This window comes from Enoplosus armatus, chromosome 5 (genome assembly GCF_043641665.1).
Source record: "Enoplosus armatus isolate fEnoArm2 chromosome 5, fEnoArm2.hap1, whole genome shotgun sequence".
NCBI classification, from domain to species: domain Eukaryota; kingdom Metazoa; phylum Chordata; class Actinopteri; order Centrarchiformes; family Enoplosidae; genus Enoplosus; species Enoplosus armatus.
In genome coordinates, this window is record NC_092184.1 from 15,900,231 (window position 1) to 15,920,386 (window position 20,156).

Here is a 20,156-nt window from a genome sequence, read left to right on the forward strand (position 1 = left end):
GAAAATAAGCATGTTCAGGAAATGAGACAAAGATGTAAATTTGACGTGCTTTTCACACATTCAGACTGTTATCACACTTCTAGCTATATAATAAAAATGCTTGGCATGCATGAATGCAGTCTAACACTTAGCACTACCTATAACAACACACACAGACAGTACCCTGCTCGCTCACACGCACACACACACACACACACACGCACACACTTGACACAAATCGAGAACACATCTGTCTGGCTTCTATAATGAGCTCTTGTTGCTGTGGGCAAATAATGGGAAGGGATGACTCCCCATGGTGTAGATATGGGGAAAATGAGAGTCAGAGTACATCCCACCATCAGCTACATAGACAGAGAGAAAGAAAGACAGACAGACAAATCATGGAGACACAGGATAATTTATGTGAACTGAATAAGCTTCTGGATACTTATATTTTAATCCAGTTGATCTCCTTTTCATGCATAAGTTTGCAGACAAACTGAAGTAGATATTCAAAAGACAGCAGACCTTTCAGACTGTTGACACAAAGATGGTTGGGATGGTAGCAGAGGTGTGTAACTGTCTTACTATTTCAAATATGTGAAGAGAGATGTCCAGATAGGATAGACAATAGACTTGACATGCAGAGCAGAAAGTGAGGAGAAAGGCGACCATCTTCACTCCTAATGTTTTATGGCCGCCATAAGGAAAACCCACACACAGCTAACATACACATTCACACACACATACAGGTCTGGTTTAGGACTGCAGCCTCAGCAGCAGTTCAATTTACCAAGAGTTATTAATGAGGTTCAAGTCTGTTAGTCTCAATAGTTCAGGCTTTTATTCTCCATCTAATTAGATTCTCATGAGGGTGCAGAGAAGTAAATTATTTATTTAACTTCCTTTTTTTATTCAACATCCAATTTGTGTATATATACAGTTCATGCAATCTTCTAAGTAAGGCAATACTTTACAATTCTGCTGTCCAATTCAATGATTCTCAGCAAAATGTAAACAAAATGAGTTATTGACATTTTAGTGTGAAGAGTTGTATTGTACCGTATGTTTGCCATGTCATGATATAGATTTATACTGGAAAACTATTCTTTGCAATATCGATTACAGCCATATGTCTGTTATGTCAACATCGTAATAATCATACATTAAAGTGGAGCAGTATTTAACACTATTCTCAGGGAGTACCGCTTGGTCTGTGAAAACAGTTGTATAATGTCTTGACCAAGAATAAGGAATAAAAGTCAGGATATCTTAGCCTCTGCTGCTTCAATTTTGACCGTTATTTTTTATTTTTTATATGTCTCTTGTGAGTAAATAAAATCACTGGAATACAAAGTCTTAACCCTGCAGTTTCAATGACCAAAGAACTCACGTGGATACTAGTTACTTCAACAGGGTTGGGTTTGGATTTATTTTTCTTTTTACTTTTCTAGCTGTGCGCTCAGTTTTTCTATTACACGCCAGGCAAATAAAAAAGACATGTAAGGAACCCAAACAAAGACACTGAATCATGAATGTCTGATAAAAATGCTATTTACCTCTAATAGTAATACAATATTTCCTTGATTCCAACCCTCCTGTGATTGCGCACAGCAAACCCCACCACTGATGCCAGGAGAAGCCAGACACGCTGTCAGGCAGGCAAGGCTTTGAGGTGCCAATATGAAGGGGATGGGGGGTACAATCTGTCAGCCCAGCCTGTGCCCCCTGCGCCCTCTCGGTCAGTGTTGAGCACTGAAACCCGCGTCTCCCTCTGCCCACCTGAATCCCCATGACAACAGGAGCAGGTCTTATTACAGCTCAAGGTTAGCAGGAGGTTATCTACTACTCTGACAGGCTGCCTGCCGCAAGTCTAGAAAACTGGAGGGGAGGGCCGGGGTGCACTAGCATGTCTGAGAAAGTGTATAAGCAGGTGAGGGGAGCTGAGGCACAGAGGTAGCTTTGATGTGGTGAGGGTGTGTCAGTACAGTGTGTATGAGCAGGTGTGCTTCCACCAAACTCAACAATGAGATGCCCCACCAGCCATTTACAGTCTAATTCAGAGGATGGAAGGAAGACCACCTGGCTGTCGATGCACCAAACCCTGAACTACCAGGACTAAAAAGATTGTCTGGAATTATGGAGAGGCATTCAAAAGGTTCTGCATTGGTCAAACTTTCTATGCAGAACCTGAAAAGGGCAGGAAATCAAATAACCTTGCAGGAATTTGACAAGTTACATGTAGCTCCATGGAGAGTACGAGCAAATTGGGAATTATTCAACTCTATTTTCATCTGCTTTCAGTCTTGCACAGCTATAAGAAACAGGTAGCCACACAGAGGTGAGCCTACAACAGTAAGTGTCATATGCATATATTACAATATTATTATAATATTTATATACAACACCTCCTGTTATAATATATTTCAAATATATGCACTCAAAAGCATAGCTTAGCAGCAGTGGATAATATTGTCAGAATGGACATCTGTCCAAGAGCCTCAGTGCTGACAATACAAGTATACACCACTCCCTGGACCCCCACTTCCCCCTATATGTGGCAAAAAATCAAAACGAACCACACACCAACATGCAGTTTTCAATATGTCCATTCCTCAAAGATCGAAGAAGGGGAAGATAACGGGGGGAAAGACGTGTACTAATGCCGACAGAAGGAGAGCAAACTGGCTGGTTTCCATGGTTACTAGCAGCCCACAGCTAGATGACGTGATGGGGAGATAGTGAGAAAGAGGGCAGGGCGAGTATGTGGACAGAGAGGACAGATAGAAGAGGGGAAGAAGAACAAAAGAAAGCCTGAAAGCTCATATTATAGCTGTAAACTTGGTCTGTTTCAATAAGATCAAAAGGCTTCCTCTGTCCTCACAGACTACAACAGCAATGTCTTCTTAAAAGTGCAATTCAGAGGTTACATCAATGTTGTGGTCAGTCAAACCTCTGGTACAGAGCTGCTCTCTCATGTACCATAAAGCCTTAATGGAGTGAGAGGCATTGTTGAGCAGCCTGTGACACAAACAAGAGACGGCGATGAGATGAGGGAGGGATGCATGACTTCATCCTTCTGAGAAGAGAAGTGAGTCAGCCATCTAGCATGTCTGCCACTAACATCACTTCCTCCCATATCCTGGTCTATGATCACTTACTAACAGAGCCTCCACCTTTTCTTAGATTTCACTTCATTCTGTGTAAATGATAAAAACGTAACCAATTTTAGTGACTAAAACATTAAATGGTGTTAAGCTATTTGAAGGGTGCTGCATAACACACCAAGCATATCTCATGTAGTTCAAAAACAGGATAAGCTGTGCCTAGTGGTGGCTGGGCTGTTCTGTTTCAGTGGTCATTGGATTATGATCCAATATTAACCCATGTTGTGCTTTTTTAGCATGGCCAACAGCACAGTTGCGCAATACCAGAATAAGTCCAAAGAACACTTCGTCTGTAATAGTAATTTAATGCTAACAAGTTAACTCTGCAAATAATGTATTTCTTATGAAAATGCAAACCAAAATAGAAACTACCATATTATAGACGTACATACTACCCAGAACTTTTAGCCTTATCATTTTGTTTGTCAATAGTAACACTAAAGATGCTTTTAGATAGCATAGTGGTTGCCACGGCTACATGGTGCTCTCAGCTACATCCAATCCTACAGGCTGCTGCTCTCCACCTAGTATAATCTCATGACACGATCAATATAACAAGTTTCATTAACTAGCATCACAAAAGTTGTATATTGTCCCAGACTTTGAAGCACATGTTGATCCGATGCTGTTTTTTCTTCATTGAGCCGACTGTGATGCTGGTAAGGACGTGTACAATTCACTGATCTCTGATATCAAAAATCCGCTCCTGTATTCATTCCCTTTCTGCACTTAAACCATCAACTCTGAATGACCTGTGTGGGATTATGAGAGCGGCAGGGAGAAGAAGCTGCTACCAACCTCTGTGGCACAGCTGCTGCTGTGTTTACAACGAAAACAATGGATGCGGTGGCGGCAGCAACTGCTTGCTGTCTGAAAGAACCTCAACACTTTACAAGCACGACATGAGGGCTGCCACTTACAATTATTTCCAATATACTAATCTTTTTTATTAGTCAATCATCTCATCTGAGAAAAAAAATAATAATAATGACAAATGAAATCAGGCATCAACAGCAGTGTCTTGAAAACTTAACATTTCAATGCTACAGCTGAATTGTCTTTGCCTAGGCCTGAAGCTCACACACTGCTTATACACTGAAAAGGCCTTTTTTGACATACAAAGCCTGGACATGAGTCATCCAGCAAAGACACTACCAGGACATTCTTGTCAAAGTTCCACTTATGATACATTTCATAAGACACACGCACCCACTCTAACACTAGTCTTCACAGTGCGTACATACAGCACTCTCTTCAGCTACAGACAGAATCTAAAACGCTCTAATAAATCTAAGAGGAAGGACAGTTTTTGCTTGCCTGGCCAGGCCATTGCCCTGCGCCATTTATCTGTCTACGGCCACACACCTTACAAAAGGAGTATTTCTAGACCAGACGATGTATGGGCCTGTTCAATTTTTCAAAACTGCTGATGAATGTTTAATAGGAAGAAGCTGACGTCTACACTCTGAAAAGGACCCTCGGCACATATAATTCACCTTCCTATGGATTATTTCACAGTCGATAGTTTTTGTTCTCTATGAGCACATTGCCCACACTCTTACACTTGTACAGATTGAAAGCAACTGTACAACACCTCGTGATGAGGCTGAAGATTTTCTGACTGTGCTTCATAAAGCTTACAGAGATTGTACCAGTGGTTCTTCTCAGAGATAATAACCGTGCAAATGGCAGAGGACCAGACAGACCAGTGCTGTGTGGTGATGTAACCACTGTTTCTGCTAAGTACACGTATTCAAGTTGCAAGGCCACCAGCCATGCATGGCAGTACGGCTGAAGAAAAATAAATAAATAAAGCCTAAACAGCTAACTTCATGTTTCTTTTATCCCCATCTTCAAGTAACGACTGTGTTAACTTGACAAAGTGTGGGACTTCGTTTCAGGACTAAAAACAGAGCTAGTTCTACCAAGCATGCAGCTTTACCCAGATATTTTACAGATATTTTCCATGTTAGGTTCATGTGTGAACAAGGGCAACAGTCTCATGTCATTCTTTCAATTCTCCCTTTCAAGGACTCTCAAGCTCTGCAATTTAGTCAAGGCACACATTTGTTTGGAGTTGATGTAAAGTCTGAAACACCAGTAAGTCAAGCTTGACAACTGAAAGAATCATCATATCAGTGCTATTACTCAATGAAACATTAACAATAGGAGAAACACCAGGTACAAACCTCCACTTCTGCTGAAAGGTTCAATATGAGAAGTAACGAGAGACATGTTCAGCAAAGCAGAAGATGTGTAAAGAGAAGAAGCAAGCCGGTAGGGAGCTGAAAAGGTTAAGCTTATTCCTCCTTCTTAACAGCTGAGTACTGAACAGCTGATAACTTCTCAAGGAGAACTTGTTACCAGAAACATTCCACAAAGATCATATGACAGGACTGCATAATTGCCCAGTTACAGTTGGATCTCAACTGTAACCAATTTACCATTTCTCTGACTTGACTGATGAGAAGCCCCAGGCGCTGGTCACTGAGGCATGAAGCATGTCACCTGAAGGCAATCACTACCTAGATTAACTAGACGATTAATCCACCACATCATTTCAAACTGAAAAAATGAAAGAGAAAATTTGGGCCATCTGTAAAAGTTTCTGCCATTTACTTGAGTCCCAACTTTCAATGATCTACAGCCTCTTAGAGGAGCGATTATCATAATGTGGGTTAATTTCTTTGTGAAACAGGTATAAAAAGAAGTCTTCTTTCATATAAATTACGAGCAGTGCAGTGGGGATCAACCCTTAAGCCAGAAGAAAACTTCAAAAAAGGGGAAAGTCCCTCTCACTGGGATTCACACAAGAGGAAATGTCCAATCCAGGACTGTCTTTTTACTGAATGCATACTTAAAACAGTGACTATTCTTCACTATGGAGAAGGTGGGTGTGTGCAGTATGGTTTCAGATCAAAAAACCAGCTGCCTACACACCAAAATACACAAAGAAGTTGCACACTTTCTCTATAATGGGTGTGTAGCAAGCACACATTTTCTGTCACATGGTGATGATGGAGCTTTGTTAGCTGAGCTGAAGCCAGAGCTTTAAACGAGTCAAGTGTACTTTCTTAAATCCCATGACGCTGTGTATAATTCAAGCTTGGATAAACAAAGGATAACAAGGATAGGCATGAGACTAGGCTTCCTATCACACATGTATATATATAAAAATATATATTATATATACACACACACACACACTATTTAAAAATGGTGATAAGGCTGATTTTTTTACTAAACTATATGTACTGAGGTAGCAAACCTGTTTAATATCTGGGGTTGTATTAATGGTATTGTGGGCAGAGCTGAAAATTAGAAAGGACTCACTGAATTTACATTTTTAAGTTTTATTCGACCAAAGCCCAAAAATATCCAGTTTACTATCATGTAGGACAAAGAAAAGCATCATTATGCAGATATTTTAGAAGCTGGTACGAGCAAATGTTTGGCATATTTACTTGAAAATGAACTGCAATGATTAATCGATTATCAAAATAGTTGCCCATTCTTTTTCTCTCAACCGACTAATCAACCGACTGATCGCTGCAGCTCTATAATGAATACACATGTATTATCAAACATGTAAAATGAAATCTTGACAATGAATGAAGATCAACAACACAAAGTCAGATACACTCTGACCAGGTAACCATTGGAAATGTGCAGTGGTTCCAGGTTTCTACATCTGGTAGACTCCTTGGTCCTCTTTCTAAAACCAAGTCTGTTTCATACAGGGGCAGCGAATGATTGATATGGGACAATGGGTCAGGAGACGGTAACCATGCCAATCCATCTGTGTCTGTCTCGAGGCAAAATCAGATCTGTATTGCCAATAGACCCCCTGCAGATGCACCCGGCCACGTTCACTGAGCACCATTAATTGAGAGGCTCAGAAAGGGAACATGCAAGACTAAGTGTCTGTGTGTGCAAGCAATAAATGTCAGGAGGCTCTCATCGCACCCATACACTGAAGTGCCACCACAGGTGCATGACAACCATTTGAAATACTGCATCTCTGGATCCAACAAGGGAATAATCGATGCAATCAGTGCAATTAATGAAAAAGGTATAAACTTTGGCCTTTTATCCGCAAATCTGGTCAGTGACACTTAAAACTGACAATGCAATCACAATTTCAAAAAGGTAGGTGCAAGTGAAGCCGGCCAACTGATTTAAAGAGACACCAAATCCATATCAATGTCTGCTTTAGCTTGCACAGCTTTATTTCAGTCATGACAATATCCGGTACTTTTGTTGGCTTGTGTAAAGTTGGACAGAAACACTGATATTTTCCCCACGGGGATCAATAAAGTATTTCTGATTCTGATTAACCCTCATTCAGAAAAAGCCCCGTGTCATTTTTCATATAGCCATGATTTTAAAAAAGCCATTAACGTTTTTGTATTTTAACAAAGCAGTGTGCTTTCAATTTTTGGGGGAAGGCGATTCACTTTCTTGCAGATAATATTAGCTTACCTGTGCATCAGGAGCATCTGCTTTGAGTTTTATCACTTTCTGAACCTAATAGCGCTTCCTTCATTGTTTCTCATTACCCAATTAGGATTGCTTGGATATGTGAGACAGTAGCCAGGATATTGGGACATGTAAGCGCTACATCCCCAGCTACAGAACCACAAAGGGCACAGGTGGACGAAGGACAGCCAAAAGACAGACGGTGGAGATAGAGTTTTAGATAATTATACTAATTTGCATGTAAGTGAACACAAGAATATTAGAGGACTGATAAATGTCCATGTACAGCATACCTAAATAAAAGCTGATACACACAATATCTGTGAATGAGAGAGTTTAAGGTCAGTGAATTAAACAGATGTCCTTTGCCAGTGTAGACTCTTCTGCTGTAGTCTTTCATTATAGCTTGTTTAAATCACCTTTATCTTGTCTTCTGTATGGCAGAAGTCTTGGCATTTAATTGGTTATGTCACCACAATTAGCCAGGGGACGATGGAAAAAGGACAAAAATCACATGAACCATCTTGTAGCCTAAGACATGGAGAAGGCTGAGGGGATTTTCTTTGTAAAGCAAAGACAGAGTTCAAAAGCAAAGGCCCATCTGCACAAGGGTGCCTCCAGGTCTTTCAGGGGAGCAGCTAGTTTGTGTTCTGTATCTATTTTTACTACACGCCAGTGGGGACGAGTCCCCTGACCCTGGAAAGAAACACAAATGCGCTTTTCATTCGCTATGCTCATAAAAATAGAGTTGTTGTGAAGATGCTACGCAATCACAGCATCTGACTGCGGTGCTGACAAAATAGCACCGGTTTAGGGGACAAAGATTATTTCTCTTTTTAGGATATGCTGTTCCACACCATGGTAATAAAATGGTTTCATGCTGTCTTTCTGGCTGAAGTCAAACAGCAGGTCAATGTCTACTGGGAAGACAAAAACAACAAGGATGGATAAACTGCCTCTTGTTTTCTGTTGCACCATTTTCATTCTTCATGATTTCACATTAAAAAAATATAAGGGTTAAAGTTAGTGCAGATTTGACAGCTTAAAAATGTGGAAGAGGAGGCCTGAATGCCATTCTATTTGTTTGCTGCTTGATGGTAAACAGGGCTTTGACAAAGAAAGGAGGGGGCCCATTGAGAAATTTGTGTGAATAGAGGACAGTCAACCGGTCACTGTTCCCATTACTCCCTCAGCTATATTTCCTGATACAAAACCGTCCGCTGGGTTTCCAAAATGAGGCTGCCAGTTAGGAAATAAGATCTTTGGGACACTTTATAGCCGACAAACTCAATGAGAGCACCAACTGAGCCAAGCGACATCTCCAACGGGAAGAATGCAACAGATGCTTGAATGTGACTCAAGTGGTGTGATGGTCCCACACCAGCTTCCTGTAAGCTCTGGGGCCAGAGACTTGTGCAACAGTGGAGAAAAGAGGGGTGTAATGGGGGGTGGGGGTCCTCTGGCAGCTTCCTCTGAATAGCAAATAGCTTGAAAGATTAGCATTCCAATAGATCTCTCCATACCAACAGACCCCTCCCACTGGGCTAATCTAAAAACACAGAAACATAGTCAGGAATGCTAAGAGCCTTGTCATGTGAACACTGATGCATTTCTCAATGACACTGCAAGACAGTGGCGAAAATGACAGTCGACAGGGCCGTCATCTCATTTCAAGTCAGAGGCAAATATCTCCATCGTATCCTTTTTAAAATATGCTGTTTTAACATCCTTCTTAAGTGGAGGGGAACTCTTAAGAACTAAAGCTCAGAAAGATCCTCTCATCTCCTTCTCATGACCTTGTATCTCACATCGAGCTGCCTTAACTTTTTATCCCACCCTCCGCCTCAAGGGTTAATTACCAAGCCCACAGACTCAGCAGGCCAAATTACAGCCCCCCCCCAATCGTAGTCTCTCTCACTTTTCCCACTTGCTCAATATAAACTACACAGCACATGTGCAGAAATTTCTTTGTCTGTGTGCCACTTCTGTGCATGTGCCATCCAATTTGTAGGCAGATTTCAGACATCTTGGGCACATTGTTTCCCGGAGAAATCACTCCAAGTACTGGCAGCATGCACAGAGAAAGTGCATGAAGCTTGGTACAACACGTTGGATCCCTGTTTTTGTCCCTTGGGTGTATTTGGGGGCAAAGCTGGCACTCTATGCTTCTCTTAAGGTCACATAGGGCAAATTGTGAATACTAAACATTTTCAGGGGTAGGTAGTGTAGGTGGAGGATCAATATATTTGTGTTGCAAGACCTCAGGGGAGGTCAGGAACCTTCAACCATCATTGATTCTTCCTGAGGGGTAACAAGGAGAAAAATAAAAATTTCCCCATTTAGGCTAAACTGATTCTAGTAATCAATACACATCCTTGCCAGGAGGCCCATAGACTATAGTGTCATAAACAAAAGACAATTAAAAAACAAAAAAAATAGTTTCAGGCTTTCAAAACAATTAACAAAATATAAAGGGTTTGGGAGTAGAGTCTCTTTTTACTTGGACACAGGCATACAAATAGAGCTCACTGGAACAGGCCCACATTAAGCCATTTGTCAAGCTCTTTGATACTGTAATTGACACTCATGTCACTGGGCAGCTTCAAGAAACATCTGATTCGGATCACACACACAACAGCAGCCCTCACATTTGATTAGACGAGAGCCAGAATAACATGGGTTGCCACAACGTATCAACAAAAACGTCAGCAAGCAGAGGATGAAGACAATAAGAATGGAGATCTAATGGCTCAAACATGTTGAGATTCCCCTTGTATTCTGATAAAGCGTGGTTATTACAGAAAATGTTATTCTTGGGGTGCCCTGATAACATCATGGTTTACAGTGACAACCACAAACTCGGAGTATTGCAGTTTATGTCTGACAGGGGATGTTTGTTGCATGTGCTTCCCCATTACTCTCCCCTTAACACTGCCTAATAAAAAGGTATAAAATTCCCCTAAAAAAGAAAATGATGTAGGCGTGATTTTTTTTTCTCTTTGATCAAGGGACATCTAAATGAAGCCTGAATTGTTGCCATTTGGTAGAACTTGAATTGCTTGAACCCATATTTTAAATGTTCTTACATAAAAATTACTGCTGATATATTCAACTTTGTATAGTTGGCTGACAGTCGTCATAAAATCATGTCTGGTTTAGGATGAAATATACAAGAGAGTTAAAATTCTAAATGAATTAGAGCTGCAACAATTAGTCAATTAAAAGTTTAAATGATCGACAGGAAATAAATCTACTATTATAGTTAAGTAACAAATGCCAAACTTTCCCCAGTGCAAGCTTCTCATTTGTGAGGATTTTATGCTTTTCTTAGTCTTATGTGAATTGAATAACGTTTTTCACTATTTTCTGACATTTTATAGATCAAACAATTATTTGATTAATCGAGGAAATGATCAGCAGGTTAACTGATAATAAGAAAAAATTGCAGCAAATGATACTCTTCCCTCCTTGGAAAACACCCTCTAAGTGCCTTTGAGAAAACCATGTTCATTCCTTCAAGGCTGCACAGCCACATCAGACGAATGTGGATGTGTGAGTGTGTCTAGTGAATCTAGTATGAAAGTGAAATGAAACACGTCTCATCACGTGATACAACAGCAACAGATGTGCAACAATGCAACCACAGTATATAAATCCATACATTTTGAATCCGACATCTTCATATCTCAGCCACATGTAATGAAAGGTGTGTTGGCAACTTACAGTTCATCTCGTTGCCGTTGTGACAGCACCATGGTGACGGGGCAGTGTGGGCGGGGTCAGGAGGGATCAGTTGGTAGAAGGTGAATCTTGTGCAGCTGCTGCGCTCTCCTCAATCAGGAGATGAGCTGTGCTGATCCAAGCAACACGGGCGAGGATGAGCTGTGTACTCCAATGGCGGGCAGTTGGTTTTGTCCAGACAAAAAGACTCAGACTGAGAGAAGGGGAATGCAGGAATCTGCCCCCCAACTGCCTGACTCCAGGGACAAGAGAAGTGGAGAGCCTGCAGACCAGTCACCAGCCAAGTCTACACTGCATCTGGAGAGGAGAGAGGATGAAAGTCAGCATTAGGTATGCATGACAGATAACATGAAGAGTGGGCGGAGATGAAAATGTTTATAGGCCAGAAGGGTACTGCATCAATGCCTGTACCAGTTTATAGGCAGATAAAATGACTGTCAACAATGGGAAAAAAACATAGGTATGGAAAGAAAGTGTGACTCCCACAGCATAAACCCATCTAGCAGACATTTCATAAAACACACCTCCTTTCCATAAACCTCTTTCATTTGCTTTTCAGCTCCTATCTACCTACATAATCGGTCTGTCATGTCACCAGTCTCGTCTGAGAGCTCTGGTCAGCTCTTGCAGCAAATTCCTTTCTCCGTGAACATACAAGAGCTGACCCACATTCTCTGAGCAACGTACTTCTCCTCCCAGGTTGCCAACAGAAAAAAAAGAAAAACAGGACACAGCCGAGTGGGCTCGAGTAACGGCTGTGCTCTTGTCAAATTCCCCTGACCCTATCGTTTCATTATGATGCCTCCTCAAGAGCTGGCTGGCCTGACTGATAGCACGATGAAATCACTATGACCGTTTGTGTCAGCAAACACTTATTAGTGTGAAAATTAATTTACTGTCAGGAGTGGAGTATTGATGTGAAGAACAATAAATGTCGACAAAATGCAATGCAGCTAACAATATTGTGATGAAGTGTATTTTTACACTGCATCGAAGTCTTGAATAGCACTTTACCAAAGCAGGTACCCACTAGAATACCAACTGTGAGTTACAATAAGCCTCTTAGTCTACTGGGACCAGCCTGACTAAATCTCTGCCAGACCAGTAAACAAAAGGTGCAAGCAAAGCCAATTTACCTTCTTCTAGAGATCTGCAAAAAACAGACACAAATACAACCAGGCACGGATGTCCACACACATGTACAGGAGATGATGTGTGTTGGGCATGAGATTTGCTGCATGGGCAAGGAGCAGTGAATGAAAAAGTGATGTGTCTGGAATAGGCATTAGTACTGGAAACACCCCAGGAAGCTGCAATGAAGGAAAATTCACACATTCTTCATTTCAGCTGATGATGCAGGAGTGACATTACCACAAGGGACAATTCCTCCCTTTCACTCCTGCTTTTGTTAGAAAAAGAGCACAGAAGGTTAGGGACCCACTACATATATTCAAAACATGAAGCCTGCAGATGTAAGATTTACCTACCTGGCACAAAGAGTCCACTCTGCTGAATTCATACAGAAAAACTGTAGTGTTTGCTTATTTATTTGCATTTATTTGACATTGCAGACAAACTGTTCAGCAGAGAGCCACCTATCTTAACCAAGAGCTAACCTCTGGACCCTGATGTCACCACCTGACAGCAGTCCAAATGCCTGCTTACCTCTGACTGAGTGTGGATTACGGCACGCAGGGGGTTTCTGGCTGTTGACCAACTACTCTGCCATGGTTCAGGGTCACAGCCGTACAACAACACAATAAGGTGATGGCGCTGAGGCTAAAAATGGCTCTTTCTAACTCCACCTACAAAACATCCATTAAAAAAAGGCATGCGCTTTCTACATCAACCTGTAAAACTGCTGTAGTGTGTGAAATGAGGTCATCTACTATATATTGATACTTCCCTCTGTGCTGCTGGCAGCTGTCATCGCTATGCGTATCCATTAATGTGTTAGACTCCCCTCTCTGCAAATCTCATTTGTGGCTTCAGTATTGAGCAAAATGTTTGCACAATCACGTAATCAGGCTAATTGGCTCTGCACAAACTGTGGTCATGTCTTGTTGGAAGGGGCTGCAGCAGTGGTGCATCTATAAATCTGTCCACCGATTGTTAATAATGGTTATCTGTCTTCCTCCCATTGATTCTCTTGTCTTTGTGTAGCAGCAGGAACTGCACAATAAAGGACCCCTTACAGTAGTAGCGCTTTGAGCGATGTCATTTAATTTCCTGATGAGTCCTAACAGGTTATCTGTTGTTCAAATTTTAATGAAGAATGGAAATCATCCTCTGTCTCTGTTGATTTGAGAACGCAACAACCAAGCGGCAAGTCAAAACTGTAATGAACCGCACCCACTGTATCACCAGCTGTACACACATTCTGTTTTTATGAAGTAAAAGCACAGGGGTTGGACCTATACATTTAAAAAAACGGGAAAAAAAACATGGACCATTAAACATAAGATTTCAGTCAAAACACTCAAATCAAGTAACTAAAACAGTAATAAACAAACCGTGTTAGAAAACAGTAATGTGACAGCAAATCTTTCAAAGAGGATGTTAAAGAAAAGCTGTTAACTGACACAGCAACTGTCAAAAACTACATTTTGTGTACTACACTACAGTTTGTGTACATGAAGCGGACCACTTTTTAAAGATTGCAAATATCCAAACAAATAAGGAATATGGTCAAAATGTATCAGACAGCAGTAGAATATTACAACTTTACAACATTACACCACCTGCCAAGTATGACCGTCAAGGTATGTGTACAACATGTCTTAAAAGTCGACACTTCCATGTCTGAACAGAGGAACACGCCCCTGTGGTATGCAGCGCAAGACGAGGAAAATAAAAACACCACAGTCTAAAGTTGAGTCTAACTGCTGGTGTGAAATTGTGTCCCAGCGGCTCATCACAAAACATACCACCACAGCAACGCTGACAGTGCTGACAGATATCACCTCACTGTCACAGATTCACAGTTTTCTGATAACGTCACAACGTCCTCTTTCAAATGCAAACATCTCAAACAGCTGGAATCTGGAGCAACTTCATTTTCTGTTGATGATTTCATCTTCATGTCACCTGTGTCCTGAGAATGCTACACTATCACCTCTGACTGCCCTTTACAAGCAGCATGGAGCACTAATGACCAGGTGAAATAGAGTGCTGCAGGGATAACATGGAAGTTAGTTTCAGAAGTGTAGCGCTGACATGAATGCTTCGAAGCTTCGACTGTTGCCATGGTAATCGACGTTCAAATCAGTATTCGAGTGCTGTTTTTTTAAAAATCATTATATATATGCATTAGCCCAAAAATCCCAAATAGCCCATGAAATAAGAAATTATCAATATTAAAACGTCATCTTAGAGCACAAGAGGATGAAAGCAATGCAGCGTTTCCCCTAGGTTGACAGAGCAAGAGCAACAGGTAAAGTGAACGTTACTCAAGTTGACGACAACTCATTACGTTATGCTGAAATTCAACCGTGGTGTTCTGTCAGGAGATGCAGTGACTTAAACGAATTGTGAGTAAGAAAAAGTATAAACAATATGTAATTTGTTATGAGTAGAGGAAAAATCAGCTCACTGCTAGCTTAATTTATGCAGTGTAAAATGCCATAGGCTTAAGCTAATAATGGTGACTTGCAAAGAACAATTGTTTTGTCTATGAACCTTGACAGTTAATATAACGCCGTCATGTGATCTGAACACAGCATAGCCGACACACTTAGCTAGTTGAGTAGACACGAGTGAAGAACTTTTTTTTGTACTGACATGTGCATTGAGATTTTTCTTAGACAGTGGCTTAATTTTAGTTTCAGCATGTGACACCACTATTAAGATTAATATTAAGATTATTTTCTGGCATAATATGTCAGACAGCTACACACATAGTAATTTACATGCCAACAGTGCATCACTGTGCTGCATCAGCTGGATAAACATGGATCATTTATTACGTCAAGCAATGAAGAAGGTAATGTGATAAAGCTCTGTCATTAGTTGGTGTAGAAGCCTGTTCATCACTAATTGTCCAGATTCCTAAAAAACAGATAATTGAAGGAATATGAACTGGCAGAACTTGAAAAAGAAACATCCTCTAACCAACAGGACTGAAAGGATAAATATTTTGTAAATCATTTCAGTTTCTGTGAATGGTTGTTCTTGGTAAAGCACTCAGACAGATATCATCCAAAGAGCTTTATCACTAACTGATGATAAAACTGAGTGAACATCTGGCTCTGCTTTCAATCCGCAGCCATTACAACCCGCAAGGTGCCTGCGTCAGTTACGTGGGCTGGTAACAATCAGTGAACCTTATTAAATTACACAGCTAGTGACATCTTTCTTCAGTGGTTAATAAAAGGAGGGTCTATTAACACCAACACTTTCACCAGCCTAGGCTGTTCCTCCATACATTTTCAAACACTATAGTCACCAGATGGAAAATCATCTCTCATACTGATAAGTGGGTGTTGCTAATCCAATTGTCAGGTCAACAGTTGTGTTACCTGATGGAAGAGGTCTGATTAGTACATTAGTACATCAGAGCACACACACACACACACACACACACACACACACACACACACACACACACACACACACAGGTGGAAACAACACAATGAAGACTAGTTAGCCTCCTTCATTCATACAATTAATTGTCCAGTACATGCAAAGTTCAACTAGGCAGGCATAAGATGCTTAAGATTTCAATCTCTCCAGGCTATTACTTCATGCCAACAAGTTACTGGTTGAAATTATTATAGCTCTAAATTTAGACTGGAGGTGTATGCTGAAAACTGTCTGTTGATGTTGCCAAACTGGCAAGTATGAAGCGTGTTTAAATCAAACCTTTCAATTATCCAAGCTACTTTGGCAACCACCATAACTGGTTGCTAAATTTATATTAAACAGCCTCTAGAGCTTGTTGATAGTAGTGTTAGTTTCATGCCAACATTGTCAGACCTTTGTTCGCAATTTACAAAAAGTAGCCGTCCGAACAGTGTGTCAAAGCAGTCATTTGTAGGTTGACAGGCAGTTGCTGCTGGCAGCAGGTCAGTAATGACAGTCAGCTAGCTGGTGGGCAGCTTGTCTGGAAGGTCAACCTCTGTGCTACTGTCAGCTCAGGGAATGGGAGTAATGTGGGTATGTATCTGCCCTTCAGCCTGCCACAATCACAAAGACAAATAGTGTGTCACTCTAATCATTGTCTGTTGACACAAAATAAAGAGGAGGCCCCTCGGCAAAACTGTACATCTTGCTCCTTTCAGGCAATACTTAAGTCTTTACTTTTACAAGACTACCCCAACAACACAAGAGAGGAACGCCCTAAAAGATCTGTGACTGTCCTTTGCTTTACTCTCATGTCGTTGAACTGGCAACAAGTGCCAGCAGAGCAGTGCTTGCAATGGACGGAGCTTGTACAATTGGTGTTGCTGCGTTTCCATTGCTGACGGTACTGAATAGAGCCTGGCTGCACTTAGTCAAATCAACTTTTGATAAAAATTCAGGGCTGACTAAGAAAGCTTTCAAATAAAATCAGCTGACCACATCTACTGACTCCTGCAGTTACTGTTAGGGAAATGAAGCATGTCTGTATTTTACGAGAAAGAGAGCCACTGTTCTCACATTAGCTCCTTTTTCCAAGTAGTCTCACAAAGAAAATGGGTCTAGCAACACACAATTTGAGTCAGTTTCATGTTCCATGCACTGTAGTTTGAACTTTGAGCCATTTCAACATCATGGTTAGTCTGTAAATCTGGCATTTCTGACATGCGAAATATTGTCAAATAGTGCTACAGAACTTCATTACAGTATATATTCAAATTGTAAAGCATTTTCATTTAGAAAAGACAACACTGAGGTGTTCACAGAAAAAAAAACCAATTCTTAAATGCTGATTAGCCTGAAAATAGGCCTGCCTTTAATAACAAATGTGACACCAGTGTGTGTCTAGTTAAGTCATCAGGGCTAACAAAATATAGGCTAATTGGGTTGACAAAGACTTAAACCAACATTGAAACAACAGAGTAAGAGTCACTCCACTAGATATTCCTACATCAGTGCTGCTTGAGTAGAATCAATTTAGTGGCTTATAAGGGATAGCAGTGTTTATGTTAGCACAGTATTACTAGATTCACAAAAGCCCCAACAACTGCTAAGATTATAGCTGTCAAAATAAGATGAAATAGGGATCACATTCCCCTACAAAATGGTTGCATTTGAGTCAGTTCAACAGACTAAAACACAAATCCTCTTACCTGAGAGGAGAGCACAAAGTCAATGTTTCTTTTTGAAGCTGAACACGTTTTTCAAAAACGAACAATTTCACCAATATACCATAATTCCAGTTTATCAGCTGCAACGCGGTCCCTACAGGCGTGGCTGGGAAAAGTAAATCAGCCAAGGATCCTTGCTTTATACCACATATCACGACAAAGGTGGCTCAAAAGTACGAGGGAGACTCGCTTGACGAATTTAGTGCACAACCTTATGAGCCACCACAGCAATGATCTCTATTCATCCTAGTGTTAAGCCCTTGGTACGCAAATTCCTCACACGAATCAGTCAATCATACATCCACACAATGAGAAAGAAAACGTTCAAATGGAAAACAAGGCAGACACTTGAGCACTGGGTAGACGCAATACATACAAACTCTTCGCCTCCGATGTGCTCCACCCTGATTTTCTAACAGCGTGCCAACAAACCGCATGAAGCAGCCCGAGTCTGGAGATGAGGAGGGCTTCAGCTGAGCATGGCAGCAGCCATCAGCGAGCATCCACCAGTATGACAGCGACAATAAGCAGAGCAAATACACTCAGGAGCATGTCATGTTAGAAAACTACAACAGGACTGCCTGATGTTCAATTCCAATGATATCTGCACAATACATACACAACGCAAACCAGAAGACGAATATCCTCTTACGCCCTTTCCAAATGCTAACACTGGATACAGCAGTGACGTGAATCTGCAGCGATTGCGCCGCTTTACAATAAAATATTCACACGATGCTAGCAATAAAATGTTTAAACGAGTCAACAGTAACAAAGCTAACCTTAGAGGCCAGGGGTAACGTCGTGTGACCTACATTTGATTTTGTTGTCGATGTTTTTTTTTTTTTTTACAACAGGCAGTATCTGCAATAACGCTACTTCAAACTATGCTAATTACTGGTTATTACTAACTTGGGATGAACGCCAAATGCAACTGTACTGTACGTTAGCCTTGTCCCACCTCACACACTGGCATGTTTTCATGACTATGGTCGCCAACGATTTTGGTCGACATGACGACAGTGCCAGCTGGTAACGTTATCTATGCCCAGTTATCGTAAAGCTAATGTTAGCTAAAGTTAACGTTAGCTAAGTTAGCTTCCCGGCGAGGCAGTCAGAAAGTTAGCTCGTACATTCACTCTAATGAAAACCACAGGTTCATAATATGCTTTCAAGCTCAATCAGCTACAGTTAACTTATACAGTTAGCTAACGTTGACCGGCTTGAAACAATGTAAGTGTACAATATTGTTTATCTGGACACAAGGATAAACTCTGCTGACAAGGTACCTGCTGCTCCAGTCCAAGCGGCCTATCCGCCATTTTGAGACATAAAAAGGAGGTGCAAAAATTACAGCCACATCGTCATTTTCACCACCTAACGCCAGATTCCTTCGACCCTGACCGGCTTCACAATTGAAAACTAGTTGAGCTCACCCTATTGTTTCTGCCCGTGAATATCCTCAGCCGTCTCCAACGCTAACACGACCCGACAGGGCGTGAAATTTCCGCTCCAAAATATGATCTTGTGATGTGGAGGTAAACTGTGCCCGTCTTGTCTCTCCAGCACTGCCTGCTTGTTTTTCGTAGCCTACCGCATTCGCCTTCAGTCAGCCGGGCGCGCGCACGAAGATCGCGTTCACGGTGTGACAAGAACGCGCACGCCCTTGATAGCAATGAAAAAAAACCCTATGGCTGTTTTATACTCTTTTACTATTAACTCTTACATGGCTTCTCAGCATCCGTACATTTTGAACCGCAGACATTACTTAAAATACGACTAATTTAAATGCTGTAAAGTACTTGCCATAATTAGATCACTTCTAATTTTGTACATGCAAAAAGATAGGTTTGGATTTTACACTAAAAATATACAGTATGCTGAATGCAATCTGCAGTGGTGAGAGTAACTAGTACTGTACTTTTCAGCTACTTGTATACTACTGGAGTGTATCTTTATACTTCATATTGTACTTTGTACTCCACTACATTTATGTGACAGCTACTTTGCAAATTAATCAGAGATCAGCTATAAAATGTGATTATAGATTAAACTACACAACAGTATATGGTTGTAAGAAGCTAAAAATAGCTCCATGTAAACCAGCAAAAACAATAAAATGCTGCTTATACAGTAATAATACAAAACACAACACACTTACATGACCTATTCTGCCACCTACTTAGTACTTCTATTTTGGTATTACTACTTTTACTTACTTACTTACCACTGGCTACTTATATATGAGATATCAAAACCCTCAACAAAACTTTTACTAGTTTTAGTTTATTCATTTTAATATAAAAGCATACTCAGACCAAAATATAATTAGGTTGTTATTTTGCAAAGAGCAACACACAAATACCACACATCATCAGGGGAAGCGGACTCAAACACTTTCATCAGCCAAGAAAAGACAAAACCCTCTGACAATCATCATTTCTGGCATCACACAGGGACAATAAATGCAATATGCCTCGAATAATATTCCGGGGTACATATT

At 40.9% G+C, this 20,156-nt stretch overlaps 1 protein-coding gene across 2 annotated transcripts in view; it reads right to left on the minus strand.

The window, feature by feature from the left end:
- The window catches only part of LOC139285376 (lissencephaly-1 homolog), a 36,061-nt gene extending 16,844 nt beyond the window's left edge, over positions 1-19,217 (minus strand). The window contains exons 1-2 of one of the 2 annotated variants that reach the window (XM_070905939.1): positions 19,090-19,217; positions 11,349-11,663 (exon numbers count right to left, since the gene is read on the minus strand). In XM_070905939.1, the coding sequence (XP_070762040.1) occupies positions 11,349-11,380 (32 nt within the window). In that variant the 5' untranslated portion in view covers positions 11,381-11,663; positions 19,090-19,217. Of the gene's footprint in view, positions 1-6,997; positions 7,030-11,348; positions 11,664-19,089 lie in introns of those variants that run through there. The other variant, XM_070905940.1, reaches the window with a different exon arrangement.
- Between the last annotated feature and the right edge of the window lie 939 nt (positions 19,218-20,156).